General features: G+C 43.9%; 1 protein-coding gene across 2 annotated transcripts in view; it reads right to left on the reverse strand.

The window, feature by feature from the left end:
• Positions 1-612: 612 nt before the first annotated feature.
• Positions 613-14,336, reverse strand: part of slc8a2b (solute carrier family 8 member 2b) — a 29,114-nt gene continuing 15,390 nt past the window's right edge. The window contains exons 10-14 of one of the 2 annotated variants that reach the window (XM_073487760.1): positions 14,037-14,054; positions 9,302-9,426; positions 4,280-4,379; positions 2,088-2,363; positions 613-989 (exon numbers count right to left, since the gene is read on the reverse strand). In XM_073487760.1, coding sequence (XP_073343861.1) covers positions 613-989; positions 2,088-2,363; positions 4,280-4,379; positions 9,302-9,426; positions 14,037-14,054 — 896 coding nt within the window. The remainder of the gene's footprint in view (positions 990-2,087; positions 2,364-4,279; positions 4,380-9,301; positions 9,427-14,036; positions 14,055-14,336) is intronic. The other variant, XM_073487761.1, reaches the window with a different exon arrangement.

The raw sequence follows: 14,336 nt of genomic DNA on the forward strand, positions 1-14,336 counted from the left end.
TCCACTCTTTTTTTCACACAGGGCTCCACCTCGTTGTGAAGAAACATGAAGCTGTACCAGAGGAGAGGTGGCAGGGACAAACAAAGATGTTCCTTGGATCGATGTTGTCCAGCGTGCACAGGTTTCTGTTGCTTCTTCCTCTCTATCAGTGGATGTGATGTCACAGGACAGCTCCTCCAATCAAATCCCAACCCACCTGACTTTAAATCAACTCGAGTGGCGGACCCGACCCTCTTTTCAAAGATAACGACTTCTCAATCACTTTTTGTCTCTCTCCATCTTCTCTCTGCTAACTCTGCTGAAATAAACCTTTTGTATTCACATCTCTCGCCCCTCACAAACACTTCCTCTTGCCCTTCATCATGTCTGTAACTGTGCGTGTCTGTTTATGGTCTGTTTCCACATGCGTACATATAAAGTGTGTGTGTGAACATGTATCTGAAGTATTTTTAACATCCCTGCATCGAAGACCAGGACACCTCCAGGCTGCAGCGGATGCTTGAAAAGATGAATCTTGTTTCATGTCAAACTGTGGGCCAAATGGACTTAGTGTCAAAGTAAATGTGTGTGTTGCTGTGCAGTATTCTTCCACAGCTTTCGTCATCTCCCGTTTTAAAAGCCGGGGATGTGGCAGTAGGCCTCCAGGCTGGAGAAGAGGATGTAGAGGAACCACAGACCCAGGAACAGCAGGGTGGTGAGGAGGCGGGAGACCCTAGGCCCGCCGAGCTCTCCGCCAATGGAGGGCCGGCGTCTGAACAGGAGCACGGCCATGGCGATGAAAGCAAAGATGGTGAAGAGTGTGACGGAGAAGGCCAGCGAGCCCGGGTCCACCTTGAACTCCTTTCCTTTAACTCTCCAGTAGATGGCGGCCACCGACCACGCCACGCCGATCCCCAGGAACACGTTCACAGCGTTGCTACCGGTCACGTTACCAACGGACGCATCGGCATGCTGGTCCTGCATGGCGGCTACTTTACTGGCAAAAGTGTCTGGGATGAGAGAAAGAGAGAGAGAGTAAATCATCATCATCACACAACCAGAGGAAGCCTCACTGTCAGGGATGGATTCAGTCTTAAATCAGCTAAATTCAGGACTGCATGCCAAAAATCACTGACATGAGCAGGTGAAGCAAAGCACCTTGACCCGAGCTGTCCATTCAACCCGAGGCGTCCATTCAAAGTGACCCTGAATATTTATTTTCCAAAGTCAAGCATACGACTACAAAAGACACAAAATGACACAAGAGACGCAATGGTACAACACAGACGCATAAAAAGCGGACAAAAAATTAATATGAGGAGACACAATAGTACACAAAGAGACACAAAAGTACCACAAAGTGACACAAAAGTACTACAAAGAGACACAAAAGTACCACAGTGAGATGTAAAAGTACCACAAAGAGACAGATAATACTACAAAGAGACACAAAAGTACCACAAAGAGACACAATAGTACTACAAAGAGACACCAAAGTTCCACAAAGAGACACAAAAGTACTACAAAGAGACACAAAAGTACCACAAAGAGACACAAAAGTTCCACAAAGAGACACAAAAGTTCCACAAAGAGACAAAAAAATACCACAGACACCAAAAAGGATTTACACTAAAAACACACTGGTGAAACTTTCCTCTGCACATTCTTTCATACTTCAGGAGAGCGGTCGGATGCAGAGCAGACGTCACACTGACACTTTTGCAGGAACAAGTCTCGGGTCTGCAGGAACTCTGATGTGACCAGATGTTCTCCCCTGAGCTTAAACTGGCCCAACAAGAGATACTGTGGCAGGTTGAACAGCAGGTAGGCCCACTTCTGTTTGCTTACAGGGTATTTGAGGATTCCTCCTTCACACCCTCACATGTGTTGTTCACCAGAGAAACTTCTTCTCATGTTAATGTTCATTTAAATCTGACTGAATGGATTCTGAATATCTTGACAAACAGGTTCCAGTCTGCCAGCGTTGATGGTGTGAATCCTCTGGGTTTGTTCTTTCTGTGTGATTTATTCTCCTGAATGCTTAAATCAGATTAATAAAAGATTGGATTTGTGATTATCGGGATTATCAGGACAAAGACTTCACTCACCTGGAATAGAAGTTCCCAGAGCCACGAACACCACGGCGGTCACGGTGTCCCGCAGCCTCACGGTGCAGCCGAAGTGTGACGCCAGATCTCCGATGACGGCGGTGAGGAGGCCGATGACGCTGATGGAGACTAAGAAACAGGCCCAGCCGTTCCAGTACTCTGTGGGCGGGACGCAGGCGAACAGAACCTTCCAGAAGACGGTGACGAAATGCATGACGTAGTCGTAACAAGACGGAAGGCGCTCCTCGCGACCCTCCTCATCGTCATCGCCGTCACCTGAGGGGAGAGAAACAGGAGGAACATCAGACGACATCATGGAGACCGTAAGTTCAAGAGTTGCATTTAGAGGTGTCACGAGTTTGGTTTAACATCTTTGTCTCAGTGCTGACGGCCATGACACTGTTCCACCATGAAGTCTTGATTTTTAAAGATTAACAGATCATCATTGAAACATTTTTCTTCATTCTTATCTTATCTTATCTTATCCTATCTTTATCCTCCAGGCCTTTAAAAAATACCGTGTGTGTCAATATGCTGTCGAAAAAGAAGAGAGAGCAGGAAACCACAGCTGGTACCGGAGTGTCGATACTGCAGACAATAACACAGTTTCATATATTCAGAACTGACGTGTCAATATTCTGTGCAATGGCAATAAAGTTTGAATCTATTATACTGAAGACACGAGACAGAGCTGTGTGTCGTCCTCCAGTCACCTGTCAGTATGAAGCACACACCTGTGCCTTATCCACAGACACTTTCCACATCGTCTCTGCTGCTTTGTGCCTTTGTTTTCCAGCCTCCTCTACCAGAACCAGAACCAGAACCAGAACTCTAATCTGCAGTTCAATGTTTGTCCTTGTTGCCTCACACTCAAACACCTGCACAGCCGAGCCACAGTGGAGTCATTTCTGCCTGTAGTGAACTGGTTTGTCCACTAGATGGTGACGTTGAATAACAAATCTGAAACCCATCGTGGACATCACGCACTGGATCTTGGTGCATAATTGATAATCTCTAATTCTGTGACATAACGTGACTCACATGTTGTTTGTTTGAGCTACATAAGCAGAGCTGAGTCAGTACGATGACATTCACTGAAAGACTGAAGTCCTTTACAACCACTTTATGAGCTTTATCGACTCAAAGGACAAATATACACCAAGTTACACGAGGCTCAGATGGTTTGTTGCCCTTCAGCGAGTCATAAGCTGTGGTTGTTATTTATTATTGGACTGCTGTACATTCAGGGGCGTGGGCTCGGCTTCAGAGGTGGAGGGATCACAATGTTTATACCTGAAACTTGATGATATAATGTCGTATGTTTTAGGTTAATATTGACTGAAATACAAAGCATGAGCAGTGTCTGTAAGTTTTCCTTGAACAACCTTTACCTTGTGTTTCCTCCAAAAAACCCTTCAGTAATTAACTGTAAACTTCTCAGAGAGGCGACAGACGCAGGAGACCTTTCTGCTCCTCCACCTCTCAGAGTAAAGACACGTCTGGAGCTCAGACAGTTGATGTAAACTGGTATTAATTTATTTAACTCCATGTTCTCATCTTCAAAAACATTTTTTTTACCATTTTAATTAGGACAGCTGACGTTCAGTGTGAACCCAGAGACCGCAGAGACCTGGTTCAATACCGGTCCAGACAACTTAACAACTTCCATATAAATTAGTGGAAGCTACAGTTTACACTGCACTAACAACAATCCTGCAAAGTATGTCACACTGTGAGGAGGGTTTCAGGCCTCGTTTCAGATCCAATCAGGCACTGTGGTGATTAGCGCCGGGTCGTGCTGCAGAATGGGACGACACAACTGGGAAGGAATCATCGTTAAGTCTGCCTGCAGAGCGCCTGGTTTCCAGCTCCCGGCTCGCGGTGTGGGAGCGACAAATCTTCCAGAGAGTCTTTTTCCATCCACAACAAGTTTGCAGAGTATTTTCCCCCCAACAACTCCAACCAAAACTGTCTGGATGGATAAATAACTCTGCAGGTAAGAGGAAACATTTGGGGATTTTGTAATTTGGGGTGAACTGTCCCTTTATAAGTAATTTGTGAAAGTTAATTACACTTACAGCAGTTGTTGTGAGTGTCTCCTCGTGACAGCTGTTTGTTTACTCCACTACACACACACACACACACACACACACACACACACACACACACACACACACACACGCAGAGCTCACCTGCACTGACAGTGACCGCCTCCACAAACTGTTCCCTCCAGGAGTGCGTGCCGATCACCAGCGCCAAGTTGGTCTTCTTAATGAGCTTGTCGACGGTGCTCTGCCAATCAGAAGCACACAGCACACTTCATTAGTAACCAATTAGAGCACAGAGGACAGGTAGACAGAGTCGCTCAGGTGGGACGGAGCTCGTTAGCCACCATCAGACTGGTTTCCTGTGGAGGAATCTGGAAAACTCACCAAAATCTGAAGTTAGAGATAAAATCTGTAATATTTCTGCATTTAAATGTATAAAAACGACTCGACCTCTGTTGCCAGGTGTTTATAATTCTGTCACGTTTTGTCAGCACGATAGCGTCACAACGGTGAAAGATGCAGCCGTGAAGCTTTACAGGTGTGTAGCTGAGGTCAAAATGAAGGTGGAGGTCGAAGTCGGGTGTGGTCTGATGTCATAATGTCGTCAGCAATGGGTCAAAAAGTGAACATGGTGACGGATGTCTGGCTGGTGTTTAGGAATGTCGTCATGATATTCACGATACCCGGAAGGAAGTCCGCGAACAAGACAGCAGTTAAACATCTGGAGGGTCGAGGGTTACAATGATACCGTCTGTTATCACTGAGGGGACGAGGTCACACAGACTGCAGGTAGATAACAATATTTCACACCTACACGCACCGATCACCTCTTTTGCTTGCAAACTCCTACAGAAATGATTTTAAACATTGTAATAAACACAGAACGGTAACTTCAGCGTGACGTCTCACCGGATCAAACTAAGTAAGGAACGAGTCACCTTCACAGAGGAGGCATTAAAAGTGTGTCAGCGTTCACAGCTTTCAGAAGATTTTCTCTCTGCACAACAATGTCAACTCGCTGGGAACAAACAGACACCTGAATAAGAAATAATTTATAGTGTTGTTCTGGTGAGGCCAAGGGCGAGATATATCTTGTCTTATTTTCTCGTCTTTGTTTCGGTCGTTGTCACATTTAAAGTAGATTCATCATCTGCTTCGTGTTTACCTGGGACAGTTAATGATGACTTATACGGTATCGTTGTATTTCTAAGAGCAGAGACACCTTTTCTGTTTGCTGTGATGTTTGTTCAGCAGATATCAAGCAGAATACATAATACAGGCCTCAGAGACCGCCACGAGGCATATTTGCGATGGCTCCATTTCTGCGAATGTTCAGGAACTAAATGTGTCAGACTGTTTGTTATCACCACACTGTGAGCTATATTGTGATTATGGACATACAGGCAACAACACAATAGATTTAATAATAGATAAAGCTCACAGTGTAAGTAACCCAACACACAAACAAAGAGGTTTTCTTCCCCTCCTGTTACACCTGCTCTCTGCAGCCGGCCTCATTTCCTGCTTTATTTGCAGAGGATTTGATTTCCCATCCGTCGAGAAGCCTGCGATCATTTTCAGTACGATAAAGCTCCGGTTGTGTTGGACTTGTGTTTAAGCTGCTTCAGTAGAGACAACAGGGTCTTTACATCAGTAATAAAAACATCTGCTTGTCTGCAGCTGCACTGAAGGACAAACTTCACACATCGTTGCTCTCCTGTTCATTTATTCGCTCACACAGAGCCTCACATTGATCTCCTGTGTACTAAATGCCAATCACACTTAATCACATTATATACCAAGACTTTGTCCTCACTAACCACAAATCATATGAGACAGGAGCCATTATCTTCATGTCCAACAGAGTCAGCTGACTTTGTACTCAAACACAGGGCGAGAATATTGACTTTCAGTGGACTGTGTTCGGAGTGACGGGCTCTCGTTTGTCTGTTTTGTTGATGTTGTTTGTTTGGTTCTCATTTCTCCCCTCCTGTAATGAATTGATCCACGTGTCTGTTGGTTATTAACTGGCTGAAAGTGAGGCGATGTTTGATTTGTTGTCTTGAATTTTGAATTTAGGGAAAGTCTAAGAGAGCACAAGAAGGCTCTCACACACCAAATTAATAATTTCACACATATTTAAACTGACAATAGACACTTTTTTTGCTTTAGCTTCTCAGTCTGGAGTAAATACTGACGTCACAGTGTAAAAATGACTCTATGAACCTCACTTTCACTCTGCTTTTAGCCCACCGGGCTCCATTTCTCCCAGAAAACGAAGGACGAATCACAGCACAAAGGAAGCGTGTCTGCCGTTGTGCAACCCAAACACAAAGAGGCACTGGTTCCCCCGGTCCTTATCCTCAGGTACCGGTGGAACCACGGCTGCAGCTGCCATCGAGGACACTGAGGTCATGTCCTCCGTCATTGCTCCTGGGTATTTGGGTGTTTTAGTAACCTGGAGGGAGTTTTGGACTCTACGATGGCTATTTTACAGGCTGAGTCCAGACGTAATACATTTAATTTAACCCAAAAAATAAACAAAGAATTGATAAGTGTTAATTTAACGGTTGAGAAAATTCTCTTATGTCGTATAATTAATTAAAATGAATTGAAAAACCCACAGGATTATTTGAAAATGCATTGTCACAATGCTGGAAATAGTTTTTATTCTTAGCTCGCAAAAATTAAATGTTTGTAAAAGAGATTGTTGGGAAATAAAAGGTACAGAAAATACTGGAAACTGGAAGGTTACAGGAATAAATACACTGTTTTTAAAAATCCAATTAATAAAAGAATTAAGACTTTTTGTCTGTAAGATGGAAACTCTACACCGCAGAAGAAGAAAAACCTGCTGATGGAGGAGGAAAAGAAGGTGAATAGAAACCGAAGGTAAACAAGAGTGAACGGACGGCGTTCACTCGATGGAGAGCGCTCAGGTGTTGATATGTGTCTCCTCGCACCACTGGGACTTTCTACGAGCTCAGTAAGAAACAAAACCTGCCGACTTATTAATACAACCGAATGTTTAACTCGGGTGGATCAGGGATTCAAGTCAAACGGGGATTGTGAAGGTTGTCTTTGCGACATCGGCACCCAAAGTGACACCACCGGGGAGCCTCGTCTGTTCCTGCTCTCATGTAACTTAAACTAAAGGCTGCTTACTGTGAGAAAAACACAAGACAAGACTCTGGTGTTATTTACTGTGTGTTGGAGTGAATTTAATGATTTCTGGGCTTTTAAAACTTGTGAACAACTCGCTGCTTTAATTACATACATGAGTGCTGACGATAAGAATGGATTCAATCATCTATGCTGCATTTCATACAGACTCCGGGCTGTAAAACACCACTTCTCCCAACACTGCATACGATTTAGTTCACAGGAAGTCGACCACACATGAAGGAACTGAAACGTTTCCTCAATCAGGAATCCATCATTTTAATTTTCTTAAGAGTAATTAAAACAGATGGATCGGCAGCGTAGCATCCTTCTGTGTGTTGGACGATTAGTGAATTGAGATTTGTCGCTTTTTGCCAGTAAAGAAAATAATGTTAATGCTTGGAGTGGCAGGCGATCGGTACCGGCAGATACACATTCACAATTTGGATTTTCTCGCAGTCCGCTTCCTCTCGTGTTGCTCTTCACGCGCAGATGAAGCTCGGCCTGAAGTGCAGACGTGCAGCAGCTCGTGTCTGCCATGAGAGTTTGAATTTCTGCATGCCTCGAGCTCGCTGCTGTATCGAGGGGCAACTCGTGCATTGTCAATAATTCAAAACCCGTATTAGACCGGCCCGCTGAGAGAGTTATGACCTCGGTTCACTGGTGTGAAGAAGAGAGTGAAAGTGGATTATATAACACAGAACAGAAATGCATCCTTCTGCCCAGTACTCCAAGTATCAAGAGTCCACATTCCTGTTCTGGTTTTTGGGCTTCGGGAGAGAAATGTTTAATATTTCTCGAAGTCTCACATTAAGGAAGTTATTCCCACAGCTCTGCTGCTTTTTTATCTTTATTAATTTAAACTGCAATAAAATGATCTGGTAATAAACCTTGAGATGGTGGGATCGCGTCAATAAATCATTAGTCTGACTCATCGGATGTAGGCTGTTGGTAAAAAGCCTGCTGTTGTCTATTTCTGTCATAAATTTATAAAAACTAGATGCCAAATGCAAAAAGACGATGAGACAGAGAGAGAGAGCAACGAGAAGAAGTTCTCCAGGTTTACTTCCTGGTTTTGAGGCAGACAGATTTTTAAATTGCTTTTCGAGGCTTGAGGAAAGAAACAAATATTAAAACCACAGTGAATCAAAAATTCATAATAGAGTAATAATTAAACTTGTTTGCAGTGAGTGTTTGCGAGTGGCCACGAGGCAAAATCGGAAGCAAGGCGAAGCAGCACGGCCGCATCCAGGTCTGAATCCGTCCTTCTGCTATCTGCATGTTACTGTTTTTTTTTGAGTCCCTGTCTCATTGGGTGGTGGCCTGAAGGTGAGAGGAGTGAGCTTGTGACCGGAGGGTTGCTGGTTCAAATCGAGCGTAGTACTGAGCAGTTTCCAGGTGTGAATGTGATCATGGCGCTCCTGAGACAGAGAGCATCCCTGTCACTGAAGTCTCCCTGGATATCTTACTGTTTCTTGTGCCGACAAGACGATTGTGATTGTTTTAAACACACACTAATTTCTGCATCTCTCAATCAAATCAAGAACCGTGGGATTATGGGAGTTGTTGTCTTCATTCTCAAACGACATGATGAACATGAATCTGACGTGACTCAGGCAGAGGGAGAGCAGATTTATTCACGATACGTTAACTGTCTGACTCTCTGAGTATAGCGACAGGAGACCAAATGAAACTCATCGTTACCTCGAGAAAACGGATTTCTCTGATGTTGGAACATTGTTGGAAACATTTGTGATAAAGAAGCATGACTCAACAAGACATTTAACAAACGTCTAGTGTTACATACTATATCTTTAAAGAAATGCAAAAAAGCCAGAGCACTTTCTTTCCACCTGTACCAGAATGATGCAGTCTGCAGCCAGACTGAAGTCAGCAACACATTATTTAGCTGCCACTTCCAACCGGGAGCAGCAAGACACAAAGAGTGGGAGCTGTTCTTCCAGAGGAAATCTCAGAAGGAAAGTAAATAAATGAGTTGTGCACCTTGAACTCATACGACTCCTCGATGACCACCTCCAGCCGGCTGTGCTCTCCCAGAATGGGCTTCCCCATCTCAGCTATCCTCCGAGCCTCCTCCTCCTCAGAGCTCATCTGGCCCTCCGCCCCCTCTGTGGGAAGAAGGGAGGAAGGAGAGAGGGAGGGAGGAAGGAGAGGGAGGGAGGAGGAAGTGAAGGAAACAATGAGGACACCAGCAGCGAGTGTGGAGAGAAACTAAAATGTCACAGATATTTCCAGTTCTACCTCCATCAATTATAGATCGTGAGTCAGCATTTTATTTCGAGCTGCGCTACATCACCTGTGTGCATCAACGCATCAGTGTGTGTGTGTGTGTGTGTGTGTGTGTGTGTGTGTGTGTGTGTGTGTGTTCTCACACAGCGTGGGAGAGGGACATGAGAAGATGACAGATGGACGATGTGTGTGTGTGTGTGTGTGAGGAAGCAGAAAAACAACAACACAGCGACACAGAAAGATTAGAGAGGTGGATCTACAGAGACGAACGAGGGAGGAAAGTTTCTTCCAAACTGTTGACGCTCGCTCGGTTTTGCTGCTGAACTGAGACAGAAGTGATTCTGCTGCAGGTGAACGTACGATGAGCTGATGAACTGTTGAGCTACGATGTGAACAAGCTGTGAGCAGGAGAGGACAACAGGGAGGCGAGTATGTCGTCAGCAGGAGCATTACGCTGACTTGCCGGTTTATTTTTTGTCTTTGCACAATGAAAAGAGGACTTTGGGGTTTATAATTAGACAATTAACCAATTACAAAAAAGAAAATTGCCCATCATAATTTCCAAGAGCCAAAGGTAACGTCTTCATACGACTGTTTCTATCCTACCAGCCCGTCCTCTTCATTCAGGAAACTGCTGGTTGTGTTGAGTTTGAAACCAGGATGTTGATCCTACCAACCATCCCGAAGATATTCAGTTCTTCACACTGTTTGTCCTTTTTTGCTTAATAAACTACATAAAACTTCCCTCCTCCTGTTTTGAGGCATATTTAAACATTCTCTGATGTGTGTCTGACATGGTTTTAGCAGAAAAAAGGGATATTTTCCACATTAAAATCCTTAAAATGTCGCTTATTTCTTCTCCCTGCGTAAAAATATCCAGTTTAATTTTAACTGCTGGACACAGGATTTCTCCTTCTTCACTGTAAAGCCCATTCCTCTTCTTCTTCTTCTTCTTCTTCTTCTTCTTCTTCTTCTTCTTCTTCTTCTTCTTCTCTGTGAAGCCACCTGCTGTATCAGAGTTTGTAAATGCAGCGGTCGTTAAGTCAATCAGTGGCTTCATATCATTGGCTAAAATTGAGATATCGGTAAATGCTGCATGCCACCGCTTCTTCTTCTGTCTGACAAAAAAAAGAAAGAAGTTTTGTTGTCCTGGTTTGAATAAAACAAAGACAGACGTGGTGAAGTAACCAACTCTTCTCACAAAGCCTCTCATTGTTTCCCTCTTGATAACATCGATCCACTCGTGAGTCTTTTTCTTCCCGAGCTTTCAGTCAGAGAACAACCAGCAATTTACACTGAGAAGGAATTAACAGCGAGTGTGTTTCATGTCTGCTGTAAGTGGCTTTTTCTCATTTGTCCCTTCTGCTCAGGAGTGAGAGGGGAGGACGACACAAAGACCGGGAGGTAAGGAGTGTGTGTGTGTGTGTGTGTGTGTGTGTGTGTGTGTGTGTGTGTGTGTGTGTGTGTGTGTGTGTGTGTGCGTGCGTGTGTGTGAGGAGCAGGCAGATGATAGCCCTCCCTCTCTTCAAAGGCGGCCCGTGTCTAATTACGAGAAGACTGTAAGAGTGAAGCAGCGTTCGGCAGCCGTCCCTGCAGGATTCACTGACACTATTTCAAGATGTCATAAACACAGAAACAAACATCTTCCAGCTCCTGCTGCTGCTGCGACAGTCGAGTGAAGGGAACGAGACACCACCTTCAGGTCGTTCAGCGTGGTGATGTGTCATCACCTGCCGCAGGGCCTCCACTTGATCTTTTAGCCTCTAAACTCTGTCGTGGCTTCGTCTCACCAGCAAGTCATTTTCAGGTTAAAGCTGATCGGTTGTTCATCTTCATCTTCATCAGACAAAAGCATGTGATGGATGAAGTCTTCTTCTGAAGGTAAATAAACTATTGAAAAACCCTCCTGGATTAGCTTGTGTTGTCACAAAGCTGAAAACCTTTTACTTTCATACTTCAAGTTCATTTTGCTGACAATGCTCAACATCACTTTTACTCAGACAAGGTTTTAAATGCAGGGCTTTTACTTGTAATGGAGAATTTTTGCAGTGTGGTAAAAGGATCTGGATATTTCTTTCCCCACTAGACATCTGTGACCTGAGTACACATGGAAAATTAATAATTCAATCTTCTTCACTGGGCACTGAGGCAGAGATAAAGCATCCTGCAGATTTGATACTGCACTCAGCTGTTGCCGTTTGGAAAAAGAAACTGTTTCTCTTTTGTATATTCAGATTATTCACAAGCTCAGAGGTGACTTCCTGTTTAAAGCTGATTTCAGCTCAAATCACCTGTCAGTTAGCAGGCAGACGGTGCTGCTCTCGTTTGAAGGATGACCCGATTTTGGTCTGAAATGTATTTGCATTAAGTTCTGTCCCAGTGCGACAGAACTTAATGCTGTGCTATTTAAAAAATCAATGAAAGACATCCCAGAATCAGTGCTTACTTCAGTCTTTCGCAACACACCCTCTTGTCATAAAACCACAGAAGTACCAGTCCTTTGTCGTACAACCACAGTTTGCTTAGATTCAGGAACTAAAACTACTTTATGTTTAGGAAAATATTCTGGTTGAGTCAAAATATGTACGTTAACATAACCACTGACTTTTGGTTTCACACTGGACATGAACTCAACCACCCACCACATCCTCCTCCTCGCTACGCGGACTTTGTCGCACTTGCCTGACTTCCTCCTTTGCTGCTGTAATAATGACTACAGCCACTAGAGGTCGCTGGCTAACAAGAAACCTAAATATGGGACGTAATAAGCTGCTTTCACACCTAAATGGTATTTTTTTCTGATGAGGGCAGGCTGGTATTTCTTCTGCTCACTCTTAAATCTGCACGATATGATAAAAATATCACATATCACATCTGGAGAACAAAACTTGTAGGTCAGGACGTCTCTGCAGAACCACAGTACTTCATTATGATGCTGTTTGTCATATTTTAATTTATTCAAAATTGCAGCCTCTGTGATTTGGATATTGCACTTGGATATATTGCAGGTTCAATGTTTTCAAGTCCCATTTGCTCTCTGTTTGCCTCCTACACACAAGCCTATATACCATGATATATAACGATAAAGCACAGCCACTGCAGACTCCACGTGGTCGTCTTATAAGGCCCCAGACACGGTGATATATCTGCATCAGCACACAGTGACAAGCCCAGAGTGGAGCGCCAACTCATTTGTAAGCATTTATCTCCAAACTGTTGTATTGTGCCGTGCAGAGCCTCACAGAGGCCGGTTCTGCTGTGATCCAAATGTAAACAGACAAAACACCCATCACCCCACCAAGCAGGGCTGAAAGAGATGCCAGAACCATGAGCCAGGTCATTACAGCGTGCTGCACAGTCAACAATGTCCTGGACAGAAAAAAACCTGAGCGGCTGCAGGAGAAAGAAACTGTGGCGTCTGTTCAAATCTGCTCAGATGTGCTGATAATTACATTTTTATATTCAAACTAATCATAATATGTCTCCGCCCGTAATGAGTGTCTCCTCTGGGGTACATTGGATACGAATTTCAAATGAATGCAGCTTTTTTTTTTAAAGCTAAGCTAATTTCCGCCTTTAATTGACAGTGAGCTGCAGAGGTGAACAGGTACTGGGGCAGAGAGATCACATGCAACACAGGTCGTAAACCGGAGTCAAACCTGTGACGTTGCAGTCACGTGGCTTGTACTTTTACTACACTAGCAAGGTGCTTTAATGCACTTTTAAACATGAAGAGAAAATGGCATGAAATGACATAAACTGGCATAATTTCCAAGCTTTGGGCTTCAAGATCCATTTAAACGGATTTGAAATCTCATTGGCTGCATGATGCGTCCGTCATCCGGAGGTTGGCCCGTAAGTGGCTCAGGAGAGAGGGGAGGGAACCAGGAGTGGGTGTCCTGTCTATGAAAGCACTCGTTGGCTGTTTCAGGCCACAGGGCGGGCGTAGAAGCTCCTAACTGGTCAAATGAGGTGTCAATCAATAGGTCAGAGGTCGGCAGACGTCCTGTGTAACTCCGTAATACAGTTTAATGGTGTTTTACTTACTATTAGTGGAGTTTTGGACTCAATATTTTACTGAAATGGATCTAGTGGACATGTGGGAATAAGAGAAGACAGCTTTTGTTGGATTTTGTCATCGCTAAGTTGTCCAAGGTTCGTACACGCTTGTTTGTGGGCTAGTTTGTTTTATGGTTCGTTGATTGTAGCTGCCTGATGTGCTTTTTCTTTTTCACAAACAGAATCAATGAGAATCTGCGCCTCTAAACTCAAATTGAGGCATTAGCTGTGTGTTTGTGTTGTTTGGCGAACTAGCCGACGGCCCACAGTTCTGTAGAACAAATAATTAATTGACGAATCAAGAAAACAACTGTAAGATTAACCGATAATGAAAACAATCATTAGCTGCAGCTTAACTCAGATTTCCTGACAGATCAAATCACACTCAGATCTCCAGTTTCACACAGAAGGAATGATCAGACGGTCTTACCTTGGTTGAGCAGCAGAGCTGTGAAGGAGAACAGAGGAGGAGGAGTTCAGTACAGATCACATAATATACATAATATATAATAATAGCACACTGATGCAATCAAAGGCTCGTTCTAATAATACATCAAACTTCACTCTGCGTTCAGATGAAACTCACACAGAGTTGTTAGAAAGAGGCTTCACTGTACGACTCTTTGTTCGCTCGCTCCACCTGTCAGCTCGCTCCACATACAAACACTTCATCACTCTGCTGTTTATACCATTAACAAAAACCTCCTCGATCTCACATCCACTGTGAGGC

This window comes from Pagrus major, chromosome 2 (assembly GCF_040436345.1).
Source record: "Pagrus major chromosome 2, Pma_NU_1.0".
Taxonomy (NCBI): Eukaryota; Metazoa; Chordata; class Actinopteri; order Spariformes; family Sparidae; genus Pagrus; species Pagrus major.